A 24790-nucleotide genomic window follows, 5' to 3' on the forward strand; every position below is an offset into this window, starting at 1 on the left:
ATAGCAGGCCGAATGTATGAATGGTCAGCATCACTGACCATTCTGCCCTATGCCGGCTTTGGCTTTGCCAGAATATCTAAACAGCAGGGACAGCGTTGTCCCTGCTGTTAGCTCTGGGGATCTCACGTGAGCAGCGAGCCGGCCAAAGACAGGAGACAGCGCATCAGTGTAAACTGATGCGCTATCGCCAGGAGGGGACATCGCCGGAGGGGGGAGTTAGTGCTCTCCCGCTTTGGCAGACATGTATTTGGCAGTTAATACATGTTGTTGATATTAATGAGGCGAAGCAGGAAGTATACATCTGTCCCTTTATCCTGTATGGTTAGCTTATACTGGCTTCGCTCTGTCATTCGGCTGGCGTACCTGGACTCATCTCTCCCAGTTCCTGCGGGAGTCAGAGCTCATTCCACTCGGCCCATCGGCTGTTCGGGGTGGTGCAATAGCAGAATAGATTTGGTCGTCACCTTTTTGCGTTTCTATGCGTTAGATTCCTTTGCTTCCCAAGACTCTGTCTTTGGGCAGTGTTCTCAGTGCAGCTCAGGCATTTCCCCACCTTTAGGGTGCTGCTTTAGGACATACCAGCATCAGCCATGTGTCTCCTATGGAGCAAAATACCCCTTTTCCTTTAGGCAAGCCGGGTCGCACCCAGAAGCGACCAGGCTTGCAAACCCTTTGGCCGGTTTCACACACTCCGGCTCCTGCCGGACGGTGAAATCCCGCACGGCCAGGGAGCCGTGCCGCACACATTAGTTGTGAATGGACACTATGGTCTCGGTGACCGGAGACTGCTGATTGTTACCTCTTCCTTCCTTGGACTCGCTACCTAAAACTGGCTTCTTAGGGCGGAGGCGGGACATAGGAGGAGGAGCCTGGGCAAAACATTTAACCCATTTGGTACCAGGCTACTACTCCAACCCTACACCCCAGCATCAGCCCTGTGTCTCCTATGGATCTTGCAGAAAGATTTAACGTGTAAGAACATATCTCCTTTAAGACTTACTCTGTACTGCGATGGCTGTGGGGAGAAGGAGGCTGCTGATGACGCCAGCGGCCCTTGCTCCTAACAGCCGGCCAGTGCCTGCATTTACCAGGGGACTCCCAGAAAACACCAGTGTACAGCCCCCGAACTCCCAGAGCCTGTCACTCAACGTGCTAGGTTTTTCCACGCGGACGGCTCACACATGCATGCAGCCTTGTAATCAGGCCTGAATCGGCCACATTGTTGGGGGATGCCCCATATGTCGTAGAATAAAGATATTTTGAAAATGTCCTGGGCCGGTTTGTTAGTATCCTTTAGAAAAGATCATATCATTTTATTAGTCATATTGATTTCTTAAATTAGCATCTCATCAAAAATAACTTCAGTTTCGTTTAATACCATAATGTATGAACTGGCTTCTTCAGGACGGTCACGGTTTAATTAGATATAGGAGCTATATCCACACATACTTACACTACAGACCCCCATACTATAGCCCACCAGGAAGAAGCAGAAACCGGTCATCCATTCCACTGTAGGACCGGCAGATTGCGGCTAACAGGACTCACAACATTTCACCCCCATTCTGGTAACCGCAAATCAGCAGAGTCCAAAGGTTCCAGATTGTTGCCCTTTTTAAAGGCACCTGTACCTAGTAAATATAAAGCAGCTGATGTTATAGGAATCTCCCTGATACTCCTCACGTTATAATCTCAGCGGCCTTTACCCTGGTGCTTCCTGTGTGTATAGAAAACACTTTGCACAGATTCTAGGCTGCACTTTAACAATTAGGTGGAGCAAGATAATAAACAGTCACAGATTACACATCTGACACCAGGAGGGCAGGACTGTCATTACTTGTGGATATTTGGGTGGGGTGAGCAGAGGATGACTGCTGCAGGAACAAGTACACGCCAATTATTACCGGACAGCTGGTCCTCAATGGAAGAATGTTCTGTTTGCGGGATAAATTTAGGATTTAATCCTCCACAATAAATATCAAATAATCATCTCTGAAAAAAAAAAAAAATTGTATTTTGCACCCTTGCTGAAGGGCACAACTCCTTTATTTAGGGGGGCTCAGTCTTGGGGTGTTGGCCCGTATTTAAGTGCTGCTGACATAACACATTAACAGGCTGGATTACAGCGCCAGTAATGAATCACTGGCACGGGCTGGGTACACATTCGCTGATTCAGTCACACTTGGATATACTGGAGCAGATGTAAGTAGCCTCAATCAATTTGATTTAACCATCTGTGCTCGGCCATGGATATCCAGAAAACCTGGACAATGATGGTGCAGTCAAGACCAAGTTTGAAAACCACTAAAACACTATTAAATCTGCCAAGCACTGTAATATGTATCCATCATTCATGACTGCAAAGACCCAATATTGTACAGTCGGGTGAATCCTTCAAAATATATTTGGCTAAAAACTGATTGAAGTGGGTCCACTAGAGGGCGCTCTGTTCTACCTAGAGAGGAATTTACAATCCAATTTTTCACACCATAGCAATGGTTCCAAAACTGTAGTTCCCTGCAGAACACTTGTACTGGTGGCCTGGCTTAAGGCTCCATAACAATTTCAATTTATTTATGGCCAATATAATAGGAAAATTCCAACTCTTAACTCAGTGGACAAAGAAGCGATATCTGTCCCTTACCACATAACTGACCCTAACGATGATCTAAAAACAACTGATAAAGTAATGTTTTTGTATCTCGGTACTTGTGTAATAGCACGGTGCCCGGCTACGCTACATTTTCAGTGTAGGCTAAGCTACGCTGTCAGTGTAGCGCAACGGCTGCCTAGCGTAGTTAGCATAGCGATTCCGCAGCAGCCTGGCTCTGTCCCCGGCGTCCATGGCAAGCCTAGTGAGCGCCTCTCACACAGCGCCGGTAACCGGCAGATCCCCTGCGCTGGCGGACACCAGCGGAGAGGGGATCATGCGGGCCCTGGAGGAGAGGCACGCCATCTGTCTGAGACGCACCTCACTCATGTGTCTCAGTATTATTGCGGCAGGGTATGGCAACCTTGCCCATGTCCGCTTCAAGGAGAGCCTCCTTTTCAAACCCCCACTATCCACACCAGCCCCGCGAGGGGATGCGTTGAGCATTCCCCTGACCTGTTCATACCCCCACTATCCACGTCGTCGTAGAGTTGATTTTATAAAGTGTGGCGAGCCTCGCAAGGGGATGCGGATTACTTTACATGTATTCCGCTGGGCTCGCCACACTTTATAAAATCAACTCCAGGCCGACGTGGATAGTGGGAGTATGAACAGGTCGCGTAACGCGTCCCCTCGCGGGGCTCACCATGCTTCGGGCTGGTGTGGATAGTGGGGGTGTTTCAGGAACACATATCTGACAGGGTTGCGGACTACGCTGGCCGCGTGAACACTACGCTACTTCTGACTGACTACGCTGGCCGTGCGAACACTACGCTGATTCTGACAGGGGCGCTACGCTAACTACGTAATGGTATTACATAGGTACCTGTATTTCTCCATGAGAAACTTTTTGCCTGGGAGTACCTAAAAAAAAAAAAAAAAGTTGATTCGCTAGGGCGATGTATTTCAAAAATGTTTGGGCACCATTGAACTATAGTGATACTGTAGCGACGCAGTACAGAGAGAGACAAGAGGTTGCTATGGTAATAGTCTCTTATTACCGGGTGACTTTCTACCTCTGCAGGTGGTCCGAGTGCGACAGACGCCTCCGCTCAGAAAAGGGACCATTTTCCTTTTATTAATTTCTTGTTATTACAATGATTGCAGCAAAATACATTTTATCCAAATATTTCCTTTTACTAAAATTGGTTACAGCTTCTACCCAGGATGGTCCTCGGATATCTGGGTTAGTCAGGACGGCATGGAATTAAAAAAATAAAACAAAGAAGTTTCAAAAATTGTACCGTCTCTTCTCCCAAACGGTCTCTCTTCTATATCACACACGATCCTGGAATTAAAAAAATGCGTTCACATTTCATCCTTTCACTACTCAATATTTCATTTAAAAAACCCCAATAACTTCAAGTTCAAGAAAAAAAATAGTGTAACGGGCGATGGTGCAAGTTTTCCCCAAAGTTTCTCCCACTTTTCTGAAGCAGAAATTGAGGTTCTGCCGCCCCGTGCGCTCCCGATGGAGTTTTCCAGGACCAGAGAAAAAAATAGTCACCGTCCAAAATTTAAAAACTGTCTTGAATTCTGCATGAATCCATTGATTTAACGAGCGTAGCCCCCAGCCGAGTCCTAGATAAAAATATAAAACTATTTCTCTAAAAAAAAATGTCACTTTTTGCCTATTGTCTCAAAGATTCGGTTGTGCTTAAAATCAGTGCGGCCTTGGTCTAGTTAGGTGGCGTGATCCTACGCTTTACATTCTTCTTCCGCAGAGGATTCTGGGATTGGTAGTCCTCTTTCCACCGGTTGAAGACGCTAGTACCAGCCAACGCAGATCCATAAGGAAGTCCAAGAATCAGGGACCAAGCTGTACAACATGTTATTGCCCAGCAGGAGTGTATAAATGTGCAAATAAGCCCGGCATGAGCATCCCCCAAAACCGCCAAATACACCAATGTAGGTTAGAGCAACGCAAGCCCTTGGAGAGCCTTCTCACTCAGTATCCCCGACAAGCCTGAAGCCATTCGACGTTCCGTTGTAGGACTTTCCCATCATGCTGTACACTTCATCATGCTGTACACTTCATCGACGCTGTGGGTGGAGATTGGCTGGCGGTACAGCGGGTTCGATGCCTACAATCATTCAAACAAAAACAAGTATTAGTACCGAGGCTGCTTAGGTCTTCCAAACATCACTTCCGCAACCTGCTTTACAATGCAGTCCTGCGCAGGCACCGAAAGGATCGATCTTAATGCCCGATACAGGTTGGAGGCCTGGTGTGCCAATTATACATCCAAAAGTTATGGTGTTGGCGGTCAATGATTTTGACTGCGCATGTGACTTTTTTTGGACTGTGCATGCCCAACCCAAACACGTCAACTACATATGTGAACACATCATTGATCCTGAGTAAGCGATTATTTTCATGATTTTTAACGGTGTTAAATGCAAAATATGCCAAACCCGTATTGAGCCGTAAGGATGGGTCCAGAACCACCAATTGGCCACTACGCAAGCATTTGCCCCACCCGAATGTAATAGAGCAATTCCAGTTCTGTACCTCAGCCATAGTCCTTAGGCCACCGATGGCGCCTATCACATCAGTGCTAAAAGACAGCTGGGATATTATTGGAATAAAGCACCAAGTAACGTTGCCATGTACGTCCCAAACCACATAAAACACACATTGCAACTTCCTTGCATATACCTGTGGCACAATGGTGGGCACAGCTTAATGCCATTTATAAAAAACCTCCCCCCCCCGCAGATTACTGTCACTCACCATTTCATACTTCGCTCTGGACCGCTCACTTTGAAATTTTGCAAACTCCCGACGATCGTGGATGGTGACGAGCAGCTTCCAGACGGCCAGGAGGACGAGGCCGACAAGGAGGATACTGCCCACCACAGCCAGGAGGACAGTCTTGGTATCGGTGGGACTGCCACATTCTGGAGAAGGACGAGAGATATTTCAGGATAAAATAAGACACAGCGCTGAAACACTGAGGCACGCCTGCAGTCTCCGGCTGTTTATAGGCGAGAAATAGCATTTGTAATAGATTAACAGGATATTACAGGGTTTTTTCATAAATGAATAGAACCATTGTTTGATTTTCTATCTACTTACTCTGGAGAGCCGCCCTTTATTTATTTACAGTGTCTTATATAGCGTAGCAGATTCTGTTACAGTTTCTTATATAGAGCAGCAGATTCCGTTACAGCGTCTTATATAGCGCAGCAGATTCCGTTACAGCGTCTTATATAGCGCAGCAGATTCCGTTACAGCGTCTTATATAGCGCAGCAGATTCCGTTACAGCGTCTTATGTAGCGCAGCAGATTCCGTTACAGCGTCTTATGTAGCGCAGCAGATTCCGTTACAGCGTCTTATATAGCGCAGCAGATTCCGTTACAGCGTCTTATATAGCGCAGCAGATTCCGTTACAGCGTCTTATATAGCGCAGCAGATTCCGTTACAGCGTCTTATATAGCGCAGCAGATTCCGTTACAGCATCTTATATAGCGCAGCAGATTCCGTTACAGTGTCTTATATAGCGCAGCAGATTCTGTTACAGTGTCTTATATAGCGCAGCAGATTCCGTTACAGCGTCTTATATAGCGCAGCAGATTCCGTTACAGCGTCTTATATAGCGCAGCAGATTCCGTTGCGCTTTACAATAGTAGACAGTGATAAAACAAACTGGGTAACGACAGACAGACTTGGAGGTTAGAGGACCCTGCTGCAAGCTTACAATCTATAGGATTGGTTCAGGATTATGGGGTTATGCACCCCCATAAGAGATAAAGTAGGCGGAGGTTATGTACCAGCCAATCAGCTCCTGTCATTTTTTTAAACACATAACACATTTTTGTAACATGGCAGTTGATAGCTGATTGGATCTCTACCAAACAGTGCAGGGGGCCTGTGAGTGGAGAGTTGTGATGGAGGAGGTGGGACCCCTGCTAGACACAGCAGCCTATCAGAGGCGAGAGCACAGAAATATATGGATAAGAGGCAGGAGCACCGACACTGAACAGAGATAAGTGCTGGTGGAGTCACAAGACCGCCCCTGAAGACATGCCGCCACTGCAGGAGAAATCATTTAATGGTCGACATCATTAAACCCAGACACCCAGCTATACACTAAAGTGGTGAACTCCCAGTGCTGTCATGGTTAGGTAACCTTCATTATACACAAAGTCCGTCCTGTGCACCGCAGAATACATCTCAGTGGTATTCTGCAATAGAACAGCACCCCCAGTGGCCGAAGTTTGCAGCAGCCTTGTGTAACGTGGTGGCAGAGAGGTAACATTGCTGCCGTAGGGCACTAGTCACTAGGGGGGGGTTTACAGATTGCAGACATCACTGAACGATCGCTGCAGCTATGTAATGATGATACACGTAAGATGTCCTTATCTGGTCACCACCATCATTTCTACATCAGATACACACAGACACAACTCACTGACCTGGCTCTTTAAGCACAACCAGAATGGATTTCCCATTGGCCTCCTCCGAGTAGGTGAAGCGCATGACGCATTCGTTCTCCATCTTGTAGACGCACAGAACGGCCCCCGGTTTGTCGGTGTCTGGGGGACATAAAGCAAAGTACATTCAATGAAAGCTTAAACTACTGGATTATTGGGGAGCGGGGTTCACATGGAAGACCAATCGCCCGCTGGGAACAGATCACGCGGGATCTGCTGCTCCCGTAGGTGCGGCGGTCTGAGAGCGGCACATAATGGTGGCCTCGGACACGGGAGGCCAGGAAGACGACCGACGGATCACCGCTGGAGGACGATAACTTATCAGCCATTTTCTGGTCATGATTTATTTAATTTCATTACAATCAGAGCAATTGGAGCTAAGCACAACCACGGAGGCATGAGGTACGAATCACCTCATGCCTCAAATATCACGGTACGAGTCTGCATTTTAACACACACACAAGCCGGCTACCTCCAGAGAGCGTGTGTGTGTGTGTGTGTGTGTGTGTGTACCTCCAGAGAGCGCGTGTGTGTGTGTGTGTGTGTGTGAGAGACAGGTTGTGTCCATCATCTGTGTTTATGGCCCATGTGACAGAGCGACCCAGCTGGGAGCGCTGAACTCTACACATCAGCAAAACATCTCAGTGATTTCCTTACAGCTCTGAGGATTCCAGGAGAAAGTAGGGGGGGGGGGGGGGGGGAGCGAGATAATCAGCGCAGATCGTCGCTACGGGGATGCTGGGAGTCCTGCACATTCCAGGCACTTCCTGTCAGTACATATGGAGTCGATTAGGACCAGCTGAACTTGGGATGCAGAGCAGAGAGGAAAGGGAGCCAGGGAATGCAGCACAGAACATGGGCAATAAAAGGGTTACCACCGACCACCACAGTCACGCTGCGTATAGGTCAGTCTGCAGCACATGAGGGGGGAGGCTTTATACTTGTAACGGTGACGCCCGGCGGTCAGGATCAGCGTCTCGGCTCTGCGGCGGGTTCACGCTCCTGGTAATCACACGTTCTATAAACCCGGTGACTGGAGTAGGGTTACGTCTATCTGGGAAGCTGTGGCAGAGGCTTTGGTACTCAGTCAAAACCATCGATTGTTTTTGGCCAATGTAGAATACTTTTGCCATCTCTGACCCCTTGTATTTGAGTTGGAGGAGGCCCTTCCTACTCACCTTAGGTCAGGCATGTCCAAACTATGGCCCTCCAGCTGTTGTTAAACCACAAGTCCCATCATGCCTTGCCAGTTTTGCGATTAGGGAATGCTAATACTTTGGCAAGGCATGCTGGGATGTGTAGTTTCCCAACAGCTGGAGGGACGCAGTTTGGACATGCCTGCCTTAGGTTATACGTTAAGCATCTCCTTGCTCTGGCTCAGGTTTCTATTGGCCGTACCTGGGCCCTGACTCTCCATCTCCTGCTGTGTGGATTGCGGTTGTTAATTCTACCCTCTCACATGACGGAGGATTTGCTCTGGTCTGTGAGGTTTGGCGTCCCTGAGGTGCGACCCCCGACCTCACACACTTGACTGCCTTCAATTACCTGACGTATCCGTTATTTAATCCTTAGTACTCGTATTTATTGAGCTATTGCTATAGCCCGAGCAATGCAATCCAATGGTTTATTTTTTCTCTTGATGTTTGTATATTTATTTTATGTTCTATAAAATTCATTAAAAAAAACGTAATAAAAAAAAAAAGAAAGAAAGAAAAAAAGAATAGTTTTGCCATCGATGGGAAAGAACCAGATGGTTTTCCTCCATTGATGGCAAAGCATAACCAAATTGGTTATGCTTTGCCATCAACACCCGCAAAGCCCCACCCCCAAGGTTTTGATTGGCCAGTCAGTCAAATCAAAGGTATGGACATTGATAGTCGAAACCATTGATGGTCATACATCACATCATATTCTACCGTCGATGATCGGTTGCACCATCACCATCGATGACAAGTGTTGATGGCCATCCCTTCACAATCATAAAAATGACTAGATTAGAGGTTGGCTACAAGTATCCGATGCCCTGATTGCCACTGGTGCCAGCACCAAGCAGCGAGAGAAAAACGTTGCGGCAACTTTAATGCTGCCAACTAGGTGTCGTCACTAGGTACCGACACACAACAGGTGGGCCATGTCGGCGATACTCCCAGGGGATTTGGGAATATGGACAACTCACCGAGCACCTCCACGGTGAGGATCTCATCCTTGCACAGCATATGGCAGGTCTTGTTATCGGCATGGCGCCCGGTCTGGTACAGGCGGCACTCGATGCAGTCCCTGCAATGTACAGTAGGTGTCAGCATGTTATCATTAGGACGTTACCATCTCCGTATTACACCCAAACACCGGACCCGGACTCCGCTCCCAGAAATCACCGGATCCCATATACACAGCAGTAAAGTGGACAAGTTTTTTTTAAAAGCTATAGATTATAAACTCTACAACCTAAGGCCGCCTCCCCTTTGTCATCTCTAAGCCAATCGCACATTGTTCTGTACCAGGGGAATAAGACTGACCATAGGATACCCCTGTTACTGAGCACTGCACAGGGCAGATCCGGACCGGACATCCAGGTAACCTACCAATACCGGTTCTGTACGGGCACATTCCAGGGAATGAAGCCCAGATTGTGCCCCCGCCCGGTAGTTACACTGGCATCATATTACCTTTTGGTCACACAGGCGTCCGGGCATGTGGGGCACTTCTCGCAGGTCTCCCCAAACGCTCCTGGCTCCGTACACTGGCAGCGGCCGCAGACACAGGTGCCCCGTCCGCTGCACATCTGCCCGTCCCTGGACACGCAGCTGCTGGTCTCTGTGGTGCAATTACAGTTGTCCCCGATGTACCCAGCGTGGCATTTGCATTCGCCGCAGTCACATTCTCCACGACCTGCAAAATGCAACGGTTTCCCATCAGTCAGTGTCCAACACCATCGGCAGCAGGGTAACACAGAGGGGGTATAACTGCGCTACGTGGGTTGGTGACAATGAGTAAGTGAAAACCTTATTAAATATATATATATATATATGGGCAACCCTCCCAGAATCAGGGGGACCCCCACTGAGCCCCCCGATCGCGGCATTTAAATGCCGCAATCCGCGGGTCTCAGAGGAGGGGGTGGAGCTAAAATTACACACTCGTGTCATTTTAGCCCCGCCCCCTCCATGGAGATCAGTGAATTAGACTATTTCTCGTAATGGGCGTCACAGTCATGACATCACAGTCAAGCCCCGCCCCCAAATGGGTAATGAAAGTCTCTTCTCCGGGCTTCTCCCGGAGAGGAGCATTTGAAAGTCGGCAACCCTGATATAAGACAATTTTAATTACAAATAAAATGGTTAAAAATATTGCTGAAGTGGTGATCGTTTGCATTACTGTCTCTTGGCTGTGATTTACTGATATTGAAGACCGCCGAGTCCCCCCCCCCCGCGCTTGCCGGAGTACCATTATATACATACATACATACATACATACATACACTATATGGAAGAAAGTCATTGGACACCACATATCAGCGGAAACCATGCGTTATTTACAATCAATAGGGGGTATGTCCACCTTTTGCAGAAATAACACACCTACTCGTCGTGGTAAACTTTCCACAAGTTGGTGTAGCACACATAGTGGGATATTGTGCCATTCCTCCTGCAGTACAGTCACCAACTGAGGTAGTGTAGAAGGGCGAGGCGACCGCAACAGATGCTCTATGGGGTTCAAATCAGGGCTTTGCGCAGGCCACGCTAGTCGGGTGATGCGATTTTAATCATACCACTCCATTGTAGCCCTCGAAACATGACGCGTCGCATTGTCATCCTGGAACACACAATTGTCGTTCCCAAAGAAACGCCACAACATAGGTAACATGGAGTTATCCAGAATATCTCGGTAGGTCGCCGATGTCATGTTCCTATGCACCTGTACGAGTGGGCCCACGCCATGCCAGCAGAAACAACCCCAGAACATGATGCCTCCACCTCCAAATGTTACTGTTGGCACTACACATTCGTGTATGTGTATAAATGAGCTGCTACGACGCTCGCTTCCATATTTATACATGTAGGAAGAGGCCATATTCACGTTGTCAGGAAGATTCCATTATTTCAGCGTTAAACCAGGGTGTCCAATGACTTTCTTCCACATAGTGTATATAGTCACTGATAGGTCAAATGACCTGTTGTAGCTGTGTGTCCATAGTTGTCCTAGTTGTGCCTCGTTGGTATAGCTTGATCCTGGAAGCAGGTTAAAAGTTGTTAAAAACGGCTTTCTGGAGGACGCGGCCTCCTGTGCTTGTTTAGCCTGGGATGTTTGCAGCACTGGCTCCCTTGAAAGCAGATGAGGGTCTCGGCCGGATCGTCGCCCGGGAGAACCGCTTTATGTGATGCTGAGGCTGGTCCGGACCCTGACTGAGATAAATAAGGTCACTTGTGTGGTAACACTGCGCAGCCATGAGCTCCGTACCCCGGCTCTGGGAAATAATCCTGGGGGGACGGGGGAGTATAAACAGCAGGAACCCCGTGGGAATGCAGTACAGTCTCACTGGGCCTGATTCAGAGGAGGACGCACTTACTGGTGCTACGAGGCCCCTGCAGGGCTGCTTATCATAGTGACACTGTGTACATATAGAAGATTAGCAATAACCTGCTTCCTATCCTTTTGCAAACACTACACAACAGTATGTGACCCTCTGTGACTTCTGTACATTGTGTACACAGCCGAGCAACAATAGGAGACCAAACACACCCCAAGCCGTGCACTCGCTCCACTGCAAGCTGTGCATACCCACACCTGTACACTCACATACTCACCACTCTACTTCATGCACTTCTACACACTCCATGCCGTGCACTCACCAAGGCCCCACTCCAATGCACACACATCTTCCCCAGCACATATCGTGCACTCACACATTGCACAGAAAACATCTCAGGCTCCTCTAGAACAACCACAGACAGCACTGTAATGTAATATAATATTATGCCCCTGTCCAGGGCCTATTGGGGTGTGAGGTCCTATGTCTGTAATATAAATATTTTGTGGTCACTGCCAGTGGTCAGGTCATATAGGAACTAGTGAGTTATGATCTTGAAAACTATGGCAATCACGTGCTATAGTGAGCAGTGAGGCTTTGGATCACCTCTCTGAGCTCTGTTTCTGATTCATAGAGGTATACATATGCATTCGTTACTGCAAATTTGTACACAGTGACTGGGAGAAATCCCAAGAGTTGTATAGAGACGCCCATATTCTACCTGCTGGTGGCATACAATCGGAGTAACCTGGTTGCTCAGGATGGCCCTAGAAGGAAGCAACCCAGGACCCTTATTTCATGCATTCAGGAGCACAGACGTTTTCTGAACCAGACCCCAAAAAGTTGTGACCGCCTGCATTTGAGCAGCTGTACTTGTCCTCATTGACACATGATTAACCCTTCACATCAGACCTGGGACTTCCAGCTAACCATGGGCATTTGGAGAGTACGTCATCCAGACCCAGGTCATACCTTTCAGACCGGAGCCAGGGCATTGACCCGGGTTACTAGTTACGGAATAACCCTGGCTGGTTGCAGGGTCATAGGACGGACAACCTGTGTAGACCATCTCCGACATTGGGCTTAATTCGGACTTGATAGCAGGGCAAAATTGTACTCAAATTGAGAGAAAAACCATGCTGCACTGCAGGTGGGGCAGATGTAACATGTGCAGAGAGAGAGATTTCAGTTTAAACACACCCCACCGGAATTTAACAAATTTTTGCAGTGCAGCACGGTTTTACCCATTTTGAGAACAAATTTGTCCTGCAATCAGGTCTGAATTAGGCCCATACACAGGACTCCGGTCAATGGAAAAAACCTGGTTAAAAGCGTATTAGAAAGGATTTGGTGTCCCGATGGCCAAAGTGCAGCAGTCGTTGTATACCAGGCCTGGCCAACCTGCAACTCTCCAGCTGTTGTGAAACTACAGGTCCCAGCATGCTCTGCCAGTTTTGCAATTAAGGAAAACTAAACCTCTGGCATGCTGGGACTTGTAGTTTCACAACAGCTAGAGGCCCACAGGTTGGCCTGATCTCTCTATCATGAGAAATGAAGGTTTGTGGCAGAGTAAATGTAGTTTATCTTCCCTCCTCCCTGTGGTAAACACTAGTTTGTATAACAAGCCCATTTCTGGGTGTGCTGCGCCTTTAAGGGTCCCAGACGCCAGCCACAAGGCAGCGCACCCTCTCTGTCAGACGCGGCCTGTAGTGTTAGTATTTCCAGAACCAGGCACCTCATCCACGGCCAGAAACTTAGGAAAATAAACTCCCGGCTCCCCGCAGACATCATCCTTCCTGACAGGAGTGTTCTGGGGACTTCCCAAACTCCACAGAAAGCAGCTATAAATAGTGGAAGACTTAGGGGGAGATGCACCAAATCTTAGAGAGATAAAGTGGAGAAGTTTCCCATAGCAACCAGTTATTTGCTAGCACAGCCTGAGACGACAGAAAGCCGCCCCCCAGCACCTGACTGGGATTTGTAGGATTAACCCTTCTGATGGGGGGGAATCAATGCATCGCAGGCCTCTACCCCCCTCCTGGTCTCATTATTATTCTGCTTGTATTCCCCTTTACCAAGGCCCGAATCCTCCCCTCGGCCTCCTCATTCTTTCCATGTTCTTCAGTCAGAAATCAGCATGCGGGACACGGAGGGGGGAAACGTGTGGTGTCTGGGCAGGGGGATCCCACTCAGGCCTCACACCAGCCCCACCTCAGCTCCTGGTATAAACTTCTCCCAGGCCCAAACACTGCAGCATAGAGGCGCCCAGTGCCCATAAGCTTTACCCGCCACACTCATCCGATGCAGGGGGCATCACCAGAAAAAAGGTTGGACATTTAGGGAAGAAACATATGTGTCACCTGAACAGGCCCCTCTCCTATTACAGCCCCCTGATGGGACCCTCTGCATTGGAACCGCTGCACCCCCCTTTCTGTCACTATTACCTCCAGCTGCTTTAGATGCCAGCAGCAATTAGCGGCCCCTGTGGGGGCTTGACCCCCCCAAGCTGTAAGCTCTTCAGCACAGCCATTGTCAGAGATGACAGAATGGATAGAAAGCGCTTATCCCAGATACATCACACAAAGGGCGGAATTTACTAAAATGGGAGTTCAGATACTATCTATTATCTTCTAGAAGGTGCTAAATAAATAAGTAGTAAATTCTGATTGGTTGCCCATAGCAACATCCCATGAGAAATAGAGATCTCCTCTTAGTCAATTTTTCCCCAAAGTCGGAACAACAAAGTTCTTTAAAGTTGAAGAAAGTTGTGAGGAATATTTCCCCTGCTGGGATGTTGGTGGATTTAAAATTATTCTCTTTTAAATCAGGAGTGTCCAAACTGCGGCCCTCCAGCTGTTGTGCAACTACACATCCCAGCATGCCTTGCCACAGTTTTAGCATTCCCTAATAGCAAAACTGTGGCAAGGCATGCTGGGACTTGTAGTTTCATAACAGCTGGAGGGCCATAGTTTGGACATGCCTGTCTTATATGATACAGGAAGTGGCTGTAGTCTTCAGTTGACTTAGTGCAGAGTCAGGGAACTTTATCTTTTACCCCAAAATATAATATAAGCGGGCGGACTTGGAGGCGGGGCCCAGGACAATCTATATATAGATTCTATAGCAATGAAATTAAATGACTGATAATGGACGGTCGCACTGCTGAGACACAGCCGGGCGTGTATATAGATTCATATGCATGCCCCATTACCTCCAGGAATTAAAGTTTTACCCAATCTGGGGTAATTTACCCGTTTCCTGACCACTGACTTATTGGCAAGCACTACTGCAAATTCCTGCGTGGCTTTGCAGGAAAGCCTGACTGCATCACTCCAGGGGCGTACCCAGCATTCCTGCCGCAGATGTTGAGGTGACCCCGGAGACTACGGTCTGCACTGCCGGCTCTTCCTCTGAGATAGGAGCCAGGTGCTGCAGTAGAACTTCACAGAGCAGCACCTGGCTCCTCTCACTACTGAGGAGCCGGCATTTTGACAATACCTGCATCCACCATAGTGACACCTCCGATTACAGGAGTATTATGGGAAATTCTGTTCCTGCCCTCTGTATACTTGGATTGACCAGTCACTAGCGATCATTCCACAGATTCACACATTGCCGGGGCCATATATAAATAGGCCCATCATCATGATGACCAGCAGCCAACTGGCCGCCATATATCATACGTACTTATACCGTCATTTCTATTCTCCTCACAACACAATTCTGTAGCTTTATGCTGATAGTGATATAAAGGAGCAGCCTTGGATCGGGGCAGGATTTTGCATCAGACCCTCCCGTTTCCGTGGGCGGAACAAGCTATAGCTTCATATACAATTAGGTGCTTAACACAGCTGTGGTTCATTTGCAAATTGTCCAATAGCCACGGATTACATAACCACAAAATTATCTAGAACCACAATATAGAGACGGGACAGGAACCGTCTGGTGTAAACGCTGTCCGCGGTCTAACACATGTTTATACATAAACTCTACATCTCTCTGAGCTGGGGGAGGGGGGGGGGGGGTAATGATCTGCAACACCAAATTTAGTGGTAGTAATCTAACACCAACCTGATCCCGTCACATCGACGCCTTGGGAAAAACCGATGATGAATCATTTGATATAAGCATATGTAATGTTCTGGATTCACGGTGTACATTTTCCCAGCTTGTGTCTTTGGTTTGTCATTCACCTCCGGACCAGAGGATGGTTACCAATTTACCATTGTATGATGACACTGGGTCCTATTTGTACAGCGTGGACTACTGGCTGTATGTATCTGGGTCAGGCTGTTGTGGGGGGTATATTACAATCGACAATGTCTAAGTCAACAGAGACAAAAGGTTGACACAAACTATAAGTCAACATGACTTTTTGACATTTTTCGTGCGTGTCAATGTTGACAACTAGTGGACTATTGTGCTACGTTCGCTTACCATGCTTCGTCCTGCTGTGCTTAGCGCACCTCACGTTAACAATCCAGGTGGACGGTACAGTACAAAAAAGTCCCAAAAATTGGGTAAAAACCCCCAATAAATTCATGTTGACATTTTGCTTATAACGTACTTTTTGACCATATTGCGTCGATCATTTGGACCGTCAACCCACCAGGGAGAGTATGGGGATAGTTAGGATTTGGCAGCAGGAGGCGGAGGTTAGGGTTAGAGTTAGGGCTAGGGTGAAAATACCGGAATCCGTCGGGATTCCTCTGGTCGGTTTTCTGACCCGCCAGGATTTCCTCCCGGTGCCGGTTGTACGCCCTTATAACCTTTGTTGTGATTCTTACTGCAGAATTCCAGAAGAAGCGCACGCTGCAGCTTTAGGGATGGAAATTCCCAAAATCTCACTAACAGTCACCATTTCCCAATATCTTGCGCCAACTTCTCAGGAACGACCTTGGCTATTGCAACACCGCTCACTGCGCTGAGGCGGAAGGCTGGTGACGGCACAACTAGGTCATATTCTTAGAAAATGCAGCTGGATCTGGCTACAAGGGAGACCCGTACTAGATGCAGACCAGCTCATGGCCCCTTAATGGCTTCAAACTTTATGAAGACACACAGATGTGTCCTGCGTATACATCTAGCTGTAATCCGCCATGCAGAGCGAGATGCTGGTGGATGTGAGCCGCCAGGTTGCGTGCAACTTGGCAAGAACCAGGGGACTGCTGAGTAATGTATATCCGTGTGTGACTGAGTCTGTATGCAACACACAATGGAACTTGGCATGGACAAAAGGAACAGCATCGTAGCACTTCGTAAGCCGATTCGGAAACTCAGTCGCACAGATATACAAGCGACTGATACCAAATAAAGACTAAGCCACATTGTCAGCAAAGCCGAGTCTAACAGGACCTGGTGCACTTGGCCTGGGAAATTCCAGTGACCACTTTCTGTAAATATCTGGTGCTATCTACTCATATGATGACTGGGATGACCAGATTCCGCTAGCTCTGCGAGGCTGCTCAGCCACGATGACCGGCTCTTGGCCCCGCGGCTGATCCAGCCAAAATATTACACGCAGAGAAAGGAACTCGAGTAAACAGTTGACAGCTGACACAGAACCTTACGTTTATTTCCCAGAAGGAGCGGCCGGTTTAACGCCGACAAAAAAACCAAAATGTTTTCTTTCCTCTATTTTTAGTCATCGAACAAGATCCTGATGTTTGCCGCATAATTACAGCGACTCCTGGCGAAGATCCATCTCCCGGCCAGACAGGGCCAAAGCCACAGACGTATCTTTCCCAACGTCAGCACTTCCAGGAGGAAACATTCCAAAGCTCCAACTTACCAGCGGCTGACACAGGAACATCGGATGCCATCTTGTTCCCGGTCACCCACTCATAATCATGCCAATGGGAATGGTGAAGTCAGCATTCGGGGCAGATCCAACTCAGCAGTTTTGGCTGGTTCCCTTGCGGGATTCATAGTCGGTAACTGAAGATCTGCCCAGTGAGACGGATCTCTGCAGTTCTCTTTGAGCATTTCTCTACCTATTACCTCCCATGAACCTGAATTTACCACCTGATGCCCTCAGTGCCTTTTTCAGCCCTGTACGGAAACTTGATATGTGGTTATTATATCTGCAATGCCCGTTTGCAGAGCTTGTTCCGCCATGCGCGTCTCTGGCCCCGGTAATGTGCATTTCCCAGCCATACCGAGGGTTACTCAGATGACCAATGCACACAGGTGATCCGATGCTGCACACACGGACACAGCAGCGGACCGCAGAAGCCGGCAGTGGGCTTCTTACGCACTACAGACACCTCCTGCGGCTGTTACATATTTTAGCACAGTTGCTGCGTACAAAGGCTCAGCAGCTGTAGGTAAAGCGGCCATCCCCGAATCCACCCGGGTTCTGATACAACCTCTGAAAGAGGCTCATGGGATACCGCAAGCAAAGCCAAGAGGATTCTGGGAGATGGGACACTTTTGTGTGTGTGTGAACATTCACCTTCTTACTAAATAAAATCAGACACCTCCTCAATAAATATAAAACACTGCATACATCCTATAATGTACGGATTCCCATAATTCAGAAGTTTTTGGAGAAATTAGAACGGGGGCACGGTCCCCCACGAGCCCTAACTTTTTTAGACAGAGGTCTCTAAGTTATTGCAAGGAGCCTGTAACCTAATCCTTACAACCTGGCGGTTTTCTCCATTACGGCCGACTGATCTCTCGCACTTCCCTTACAGCACTAGTCAATAGTATGACCCAGTTTAATTACTGCACCCCCCCCCCCCCACCCCTCTGGGCACGTAACATTAACATCTTCACCACCAACACGAATCTGCCCGTACCCACGACATTAACAGCGGGACACCGTCACAGTCAGATAATACATTTATAGTGGGACTTTGTAACTAGCCATTAATCGTCAGGGGATCGATACCCGCTCATATTTTATAGAACGCAGCAATGTCACTGCTCCGGAAATGTACAATATAATTATAGAAGCAGCCTCTCGGAGCCAGGAGAAGGGGGAGGAAGGGGGGTAGCTGGGGGCAGTTTACACGAGACACAGCCAGACCCATCCCAGCCAACATACCACCATGCTCACATGATAGGCCAATGACCGTGCACTTAATAAGATCTATAATAACATTAAAAATGAATATGTAGCAATTGAGTGCGAATTGTAACATTGTAATAGGCGTCCATGTTCAGCTTCTAAATACCATCAAATACCCTTAAAAGGGGACAGCCGCGATCCCGGGATTATAACCAGAATTACAGTTACCATGTACATTCTGGCAATGAGATAACGCCATATGTCACAACACTGGCGGGAGAGGCAATAAACCACTGCGGCGGAATATTAAACTGATGGATTTATACTGGGCCATAAAGTAACCAATCAGGACGAGCGGCCAGCAGGACAAAGGGCTGTATTCCATTCTAATACACAAACGGTGCGTGCAGAGGAAAACAAGACAAGATAGAGCCCCTAGAAGGCTAAATAGGTCATGGGGGGGAATCTCTCCAACCCACCCCCCTCCTCCTCCTCTACAGGTCCTGGGGGCTTGGACGCGGGAGAAGGCAGCTGGTGGTGAAAATATTGCTCTGTCCTCTCCACCCGTGTGCGGATGAGTAGAACAATTCTGATTATTAGTAGGTCTCGTTGGCGGCAGGTGCCCCACTCGGACGGCTTATTATCCCAGATTTCCAGTCCCCCCCATTTATGCATTTCTGTGAGATCCGAATTTGTGTTTGGTGGTTTGCTTGGGTTTCTCAGCCACTCACCTGAGCACAAGATGCCCCTGAACCTGGCGCAGGAGAAGTCGTCACACTGGCAGTACGAGCCGCTGATGCGTCCGAACTCGCTCTCGTAGCACTCGCACAGGCCGCAGATGCACCGCCCCCGCCCGTTGCACACGGTGTGGCTCTCAGATTCCCGGCAGGTGTTGAGGGACAGGTCGCTGCTGTCGTCCTCCTCGCCGCACTCGCACTTCGCCCCCAGGAAGCCGGAGTCACAGTCGCACACGCCACAGGTGTAGGTGCCATTCCCGCTGCATTTCCCGCTGCCTGTTTCCGCCTGATGGGAGCAGCCGCAGCTACAGCTGTAAGCCACCGTCACCTCGAGGGTGTCCCGAAAACCCACTGGTTTGATGGTAAAGGTGTGCTTGGTGCCTGGTGGGGGGCAGCTCCTCGCCTCGGCTGAGACCTCAAATGACACCTGGAGAGTAGAGGAAGATGGGGAATATTATAGTGGTGGACCCTGGAGAGGCCGAGATTAGTGATGGCTAACCTTGACGCTCCAGTTGTTGCTGAACTACACATCCCAGCATGCCCTGCATCAGTTTTAGCATGGCTGAATAGTAAAACTGATGCAGGGCATGCTGGGATGTGTAGTTCAACAACAGCTGGAGTGTCAAAGTTAGCCATCACTGGCCTAGATCATAGTCAGGAAAAAGAGTAAGTCCTCCTACAAGGTTAAAGCAGGGATGGTGGGAAGGGTTCTTCACATATATTGTACCCCCTCCCCCTCAGGCAGCCTACACTCCTGGGAGGTGTCAGTGCTGCGGCTTCTCCAAGTCAGTGACATTACTGCGCCCCATTCTCTGCAGTGACACGTGGAGTAGGTGTAACACAGGAATGGGGGCGGGGTGTTAGTCTCAGTGACATCACAGTGTCACATTGGGTTCCGGTGAAATCACAGAAAAGACCCTTTCATTGCTCTGTGTAGAATAGCTGGACCAGCAGAGGGCTGAACGTGTTGTGTGCTGAGCACAGGGCGGCGCGCTGCATGTTATTGTAGTCCTGTGTATAATGGCCGGACCAGCAGAGGGCTGAACGTGGCGGCGTACAGTACAGGGCGGCGCACTGCATGTTATTGTAGCCCTGTGTATAATGGCTGGACCAGCAGAGGCCTGAACGTGGCGGCGTACAGTACAGGGCGGCGCGCTGCATGTTATTGTAGCCCTGTGTATAATGGATGGACCAGCAGAGGGCTGAACGTGGCGGCGTACAGTACAGGGCGGCGCACTGCATGTTATTGTAGCCCTGTGTATAATGGCTGGACCAGCAGAGGCCTGAACGTGGCGGCGTACAGTACAGGGCGGCGCGCTGCATGTTATTGTAGCCCTGTGTATAATGGATGGACCAGCAGAGGGCTGAATGTGGCGGCGTACAGTACAGGGCGGCGCGCTGCATGTTATTGTAGCCCTGTGTATAATGGATGGACCAGCAGAGGGCTGAACGTGGCGGTGTACAGTACAGGGCGGTGCGCTGCATGTTATTGTAGCCCTGTGTATAATGGCTGGACCAGCAGAGGCCTGAACGTGGCGGCGTACAGTACAGGGCGGCGCGCTGCATGTTACTGTAGCCCTGTGTATAATGGCTGGACCAGCAGAGGCCTGAACGTGGCGGCGTACAGTACAGGGCGGCGCGCTGCATGTTACTGTAGCCCTGTGTATAATGGTTGGACCAGCAGAGGTCTGAACGTGGCGGAGTACAGTACAGGGCGGCACGCTGCATGTTATTGTAGCCCTGTGTATAATGGCCGGACCAGCAGAGGGCAGAACGTGTTGTGCACAGAGCACAGGGCGGCGCGCTGCATGTTATTGTAGCACTGTGTATAATGGCTGGACCAGCAGAGGGCTGAACGTGGCGGCGTACAGTACAGGGCGGCGCGCTGCATGTTATTGTAGCACTGTGTATAATGGCTGGACCAGCAGAGGGCTGAACGTGGCGGTGTACAGTACAGGGCGGCCCGCTGCATGTTATTGTAGTCCTGTGTATAATGGCTGGACCAGCTTAGGGCTGAACGTGTTGTGCGCAGAGCACAGGGCGGCGCGCTGCATGTTATTGTAGCACTGTGTATAATGGCTGGACCGGCAGAGGGCTGAACGTGGCGGTGTACAGTACAGGGCGGCGCGCTGCATGTTATTGTAGCCCTGTGTATAATGGCTGGACCAGCAGAGGGCTGAATGTGGCGGCGTACAGTACAGGGCGGCGCGCTGCATGTTATTGTAGCCCTGTGTATAATGGCTGGACCAGCAGAGGGCTGAATGTGGCGGCGTACAGTACAGGGCGGCGCGCTGCATGTTATTGTAGCACTGTGTATGGGACATGCTGCTATCCGCAGCCCTGGCTCTGGGATGGGTCCTCACACAAACTTGGCAGAGAGTGAAATCCTTTTAATAACTAGTGATGACACATCCGCTGAGTCAGCAGAGCCGGAGGGATACGAGCAGCAGAGCAGATTATATCCAAGGGCCGTGTTCTGTACAGTCAGGTTGTGCAACTGCAGAGCACTTTGTCTATCATGGCACTTTTAGTCATTGTTACGTTCTGTAGATGAAAAGCAAGCTATATCCAAGGGCTGTGTAACGTTCTGTCATGTTCTGTGGCTGCAGAGCAAGTTCTGAGGGCTGTGTACTGTTCTGCCAGACTCTGTGGCTGCAGAGCAAGTTCTATCTGAGAACTGTGTAACGTTCTGTCAGGTTCTGTGGCTACAGAGCAAGTTCTATCTAAGGGCTGTGTACTGTTCTGCCAGACTCTGTGGCTGCAGAGTAAGTTCTATCTGTGGGCCATGTTTAGTACAGACAGGTTCTGCAGGAGCAGAGCACATTATTATGGTACCATATTGTATGGTTAAGGTCTGCATCGGTGTTAGCTTGCCGTGGTGTATGGTCACGCTGTATGCTGTGCGCTGTAGTGCAGGGAGGCTCTGCGGAGCCGGGCGCGCCTGCGGCCTGTACGTCCGATTATATTATTTTTGTTTTATATTTGCTGTTGATCTTCGGTTACTGTTATGTTTAGTCTTGTGCATCCTGTATTGTTCTAATGTGTGCCCTCTGTACGCCGCTGCCAACCCCTTGTGGTGCCTTAGGAATAAAATGTAATGATAATATTATTATATAGAGTGCTGGTAATTCACAGCTGCAGGATTAGAACGCAGCTCACCGGTGTCAGGGCGCAGTAATGTCCTATTCCCAGACAGCGGCGCAGCACCAAGCCGAACATTCTCCAAGCTTATTCACAAGACTCTGATCTGACCCTGAACTGTCCCCACTTGTGACACCGCAATCCCCAGCGGCCACTTACCGTGTCCCCGATCATCAGCTCCCTGCATTTCTTCACGCCGGGATAAGACAGCCCGTCCTGACACGTGGCGGAAAAGCTGAGGCCGAGGTCATCGGGGGTATCGGAATCCGTCAGCTCAACCTTGGAGCGAATATTCTGCGAGACATCAACAAGGAGAAAATCAAAACATCACATAATGAAGGAACATTCCAGGAATTCCGAGACGCCTCGGATCACACTGCTGAGGATGAGACATGAAGGATAAACAATCACAGAAAACACTGCCGACATCCTGGGATAGATGCGCTAGGCTTCGGAGAGAGATAAAGGGGAGAGACAACCAGCTCCCAACTGCCATTTTTCCAAACACGGGTAGATTTATTAAGCTCAGTGAAGTGATAATGTGGCTGGCACTTTAACACCGACCAATGCTAACTGACAATTTTTAAATCCCACCTGTAACTTGACAGTTAGGGGCTGACCGGTTATAAAAGGTACCAAGCACTTTATCACTTCACCAAGCTTAATAAATCTGCCCCCCAGCCTGTAACATGGCCGTTAGGAACTAATTGGGCAATACTTTATCCCTTTCCCTGAGACTGAAAGGAGGGTGCTGCCAGACCCCCAGCCATCTCCCAACCTGTGATACAGAATTACCCAGACTGCACTTTGCGTGGTCCATTGGACAATCTATAGTGAGCCCCATGATAAAGGCTTTAATATAGAGAAAAACCTGCGGACTGGTGATCTAATGACCAGACCTGAGATGGCCGCATGGGCCAGGTCACCTTACGGTGCGGGAGAGTAGTCAGCTACGGCTTAGGAGGGCGATACTTCTTCCGATGAACATATGGGACCAACCCAACGGGGCCGACTTCTTGTTCTGAGCTGGGCGACGACAAGGTAACACACCTGGGGGGTCTACGTACTAAGTCTTGGAAAGAGAGAAGATAGGCAGAGATAAAAGTACCAGCCCCTAACTGCCATGTTATAGGTAGTGTTAAAAAAAAATCGCATTCTGCCCCTTCCCTGATGTTTGGAGTTTGCGTGTCTGTGCAAACCCCGGGAGTGAACCGCTTCGGCAAATGTATAAATTACCTGTTCGCTGTGCAGCTCTGAATCAGGCCCTTTATCTTAAGCTTAGTACATAGGCCCCGTACGTCCTACCTCCCGCACGAGATGCCAACGACGTTGTCTGCAGCTGTCTATCAGGGTGGATCGCTCAATCCCAGAACAGATGGGCAGCGGGACGTCAGGATCAGAACAAACAACGGATTTTCTATCCATATAAAGAGAACGTCTATACGAGGCTTAATTGTCATTGTAAGACGATTATTGGAGCTGGAGAGGCAGCTAATTGTGTGATACGGGGAGAGCCGCAGGGGAAAATCCTGCTGGGGAACAATGTGGAATCAAAGACATCTTTCCTGACACATCCTCTGCTGAACGTGCTGCAACAGGGCCGGTGCAGACTGCACCAGGCCCAGAAATCAGAGTATCAGGTGTCAGCTCCAGGTCATTCCCGTACACCAGCCAGAGAGCGGTATAATACATGTATACCAGACACTAGGGCCAGAGCACGGAGCTGACAGTATACAGACACTGATACCGGATATACATCACATAATCACCTATTCCTATGGAGGCTGCAAGAAAAGGGAGAAACCCCTATAAAACAGGGCTGGGCAATTGCTGCCCTCCAGATGTTGATGAACTACACATCCCAGGATGCTTTGCATTAGTTTTTCTATGTGGCCATGCTGAAACTGATGCAAGGCATGCTGGGATGTGTAGTTCATCAACATCTGGAGGGCCGCAATTGCCCAGCCCTGCTATAAAACAATCGTCAGCTCCATGGACAAGTCCCTCCTCTGTAGAACACCCAGATCACTGTAACAATTCCAGATTGTTCTGCATCTTGTGCCATTACATCCCTATTGTGCCATCACCACTGTTCTCACAGAGGACATGTAAGACTTAGGGGGAAATGTATCAAGCCTTGGAGGGGGGCGATAAAGTGGAGCGGCTGCCAAACTGCCAAAGCAACCAATCAGCTTCTGACACTCATCTAGCAGTCTATAAAAAGACAGCTCGGAGCTTATTTGGTTGCTTTGGGAAAAGTCTCCTCTTTATCTCTCCCCAA

General features: G+C 49.0%; 1 protein-coding gene across 1 annotated transcript in view; it reads right to left on the bottom strand.

The window, feature by feature from the left end:
- Nucleotides 1-3706: 3706 nt before the first annotated feature.
- Nucleotides 3707-24790, bottom strand: part of ITGB5 (integrin subunit beta 5) — a 47451-nt gene continuing 26367 nt past the window's right edge. The window contains 8 exon segments of the mRNA XM_083154270.1: nt 3707-4672; nt 4675-4734; nt 5385-5551; nt 7071-7190; nt 9265-9365; nt 9755-9977; nt 19363-19795; nt 22669-22803. Coding sequence (XP_083010396.1) covers nt 4595-4672; nt 4675-4734; nt 5385-5551; nt 7071-7190; nt 9265-9365; nt 9755-9977; nt 19363-19795; nt 22669-22803 — 1317 coding nt within the window. The 3' untranslated portion in view covers nt 3707-4594.

The sequence above is a fragment of the Crinia signifera genome, chromosome 7, assembly GCF_055691185.1.
Source record: "Crinia signifera chromosome 7, ASM5569118v1, whole genome shotgun sequence".
Classification (NCBI taxonomy): domain Eukaryota; kingdom Metazoa; phylum Chordata; class Amphibia; order Anura; family Myobatrachidae; genus Crinia; species Crinia signifera.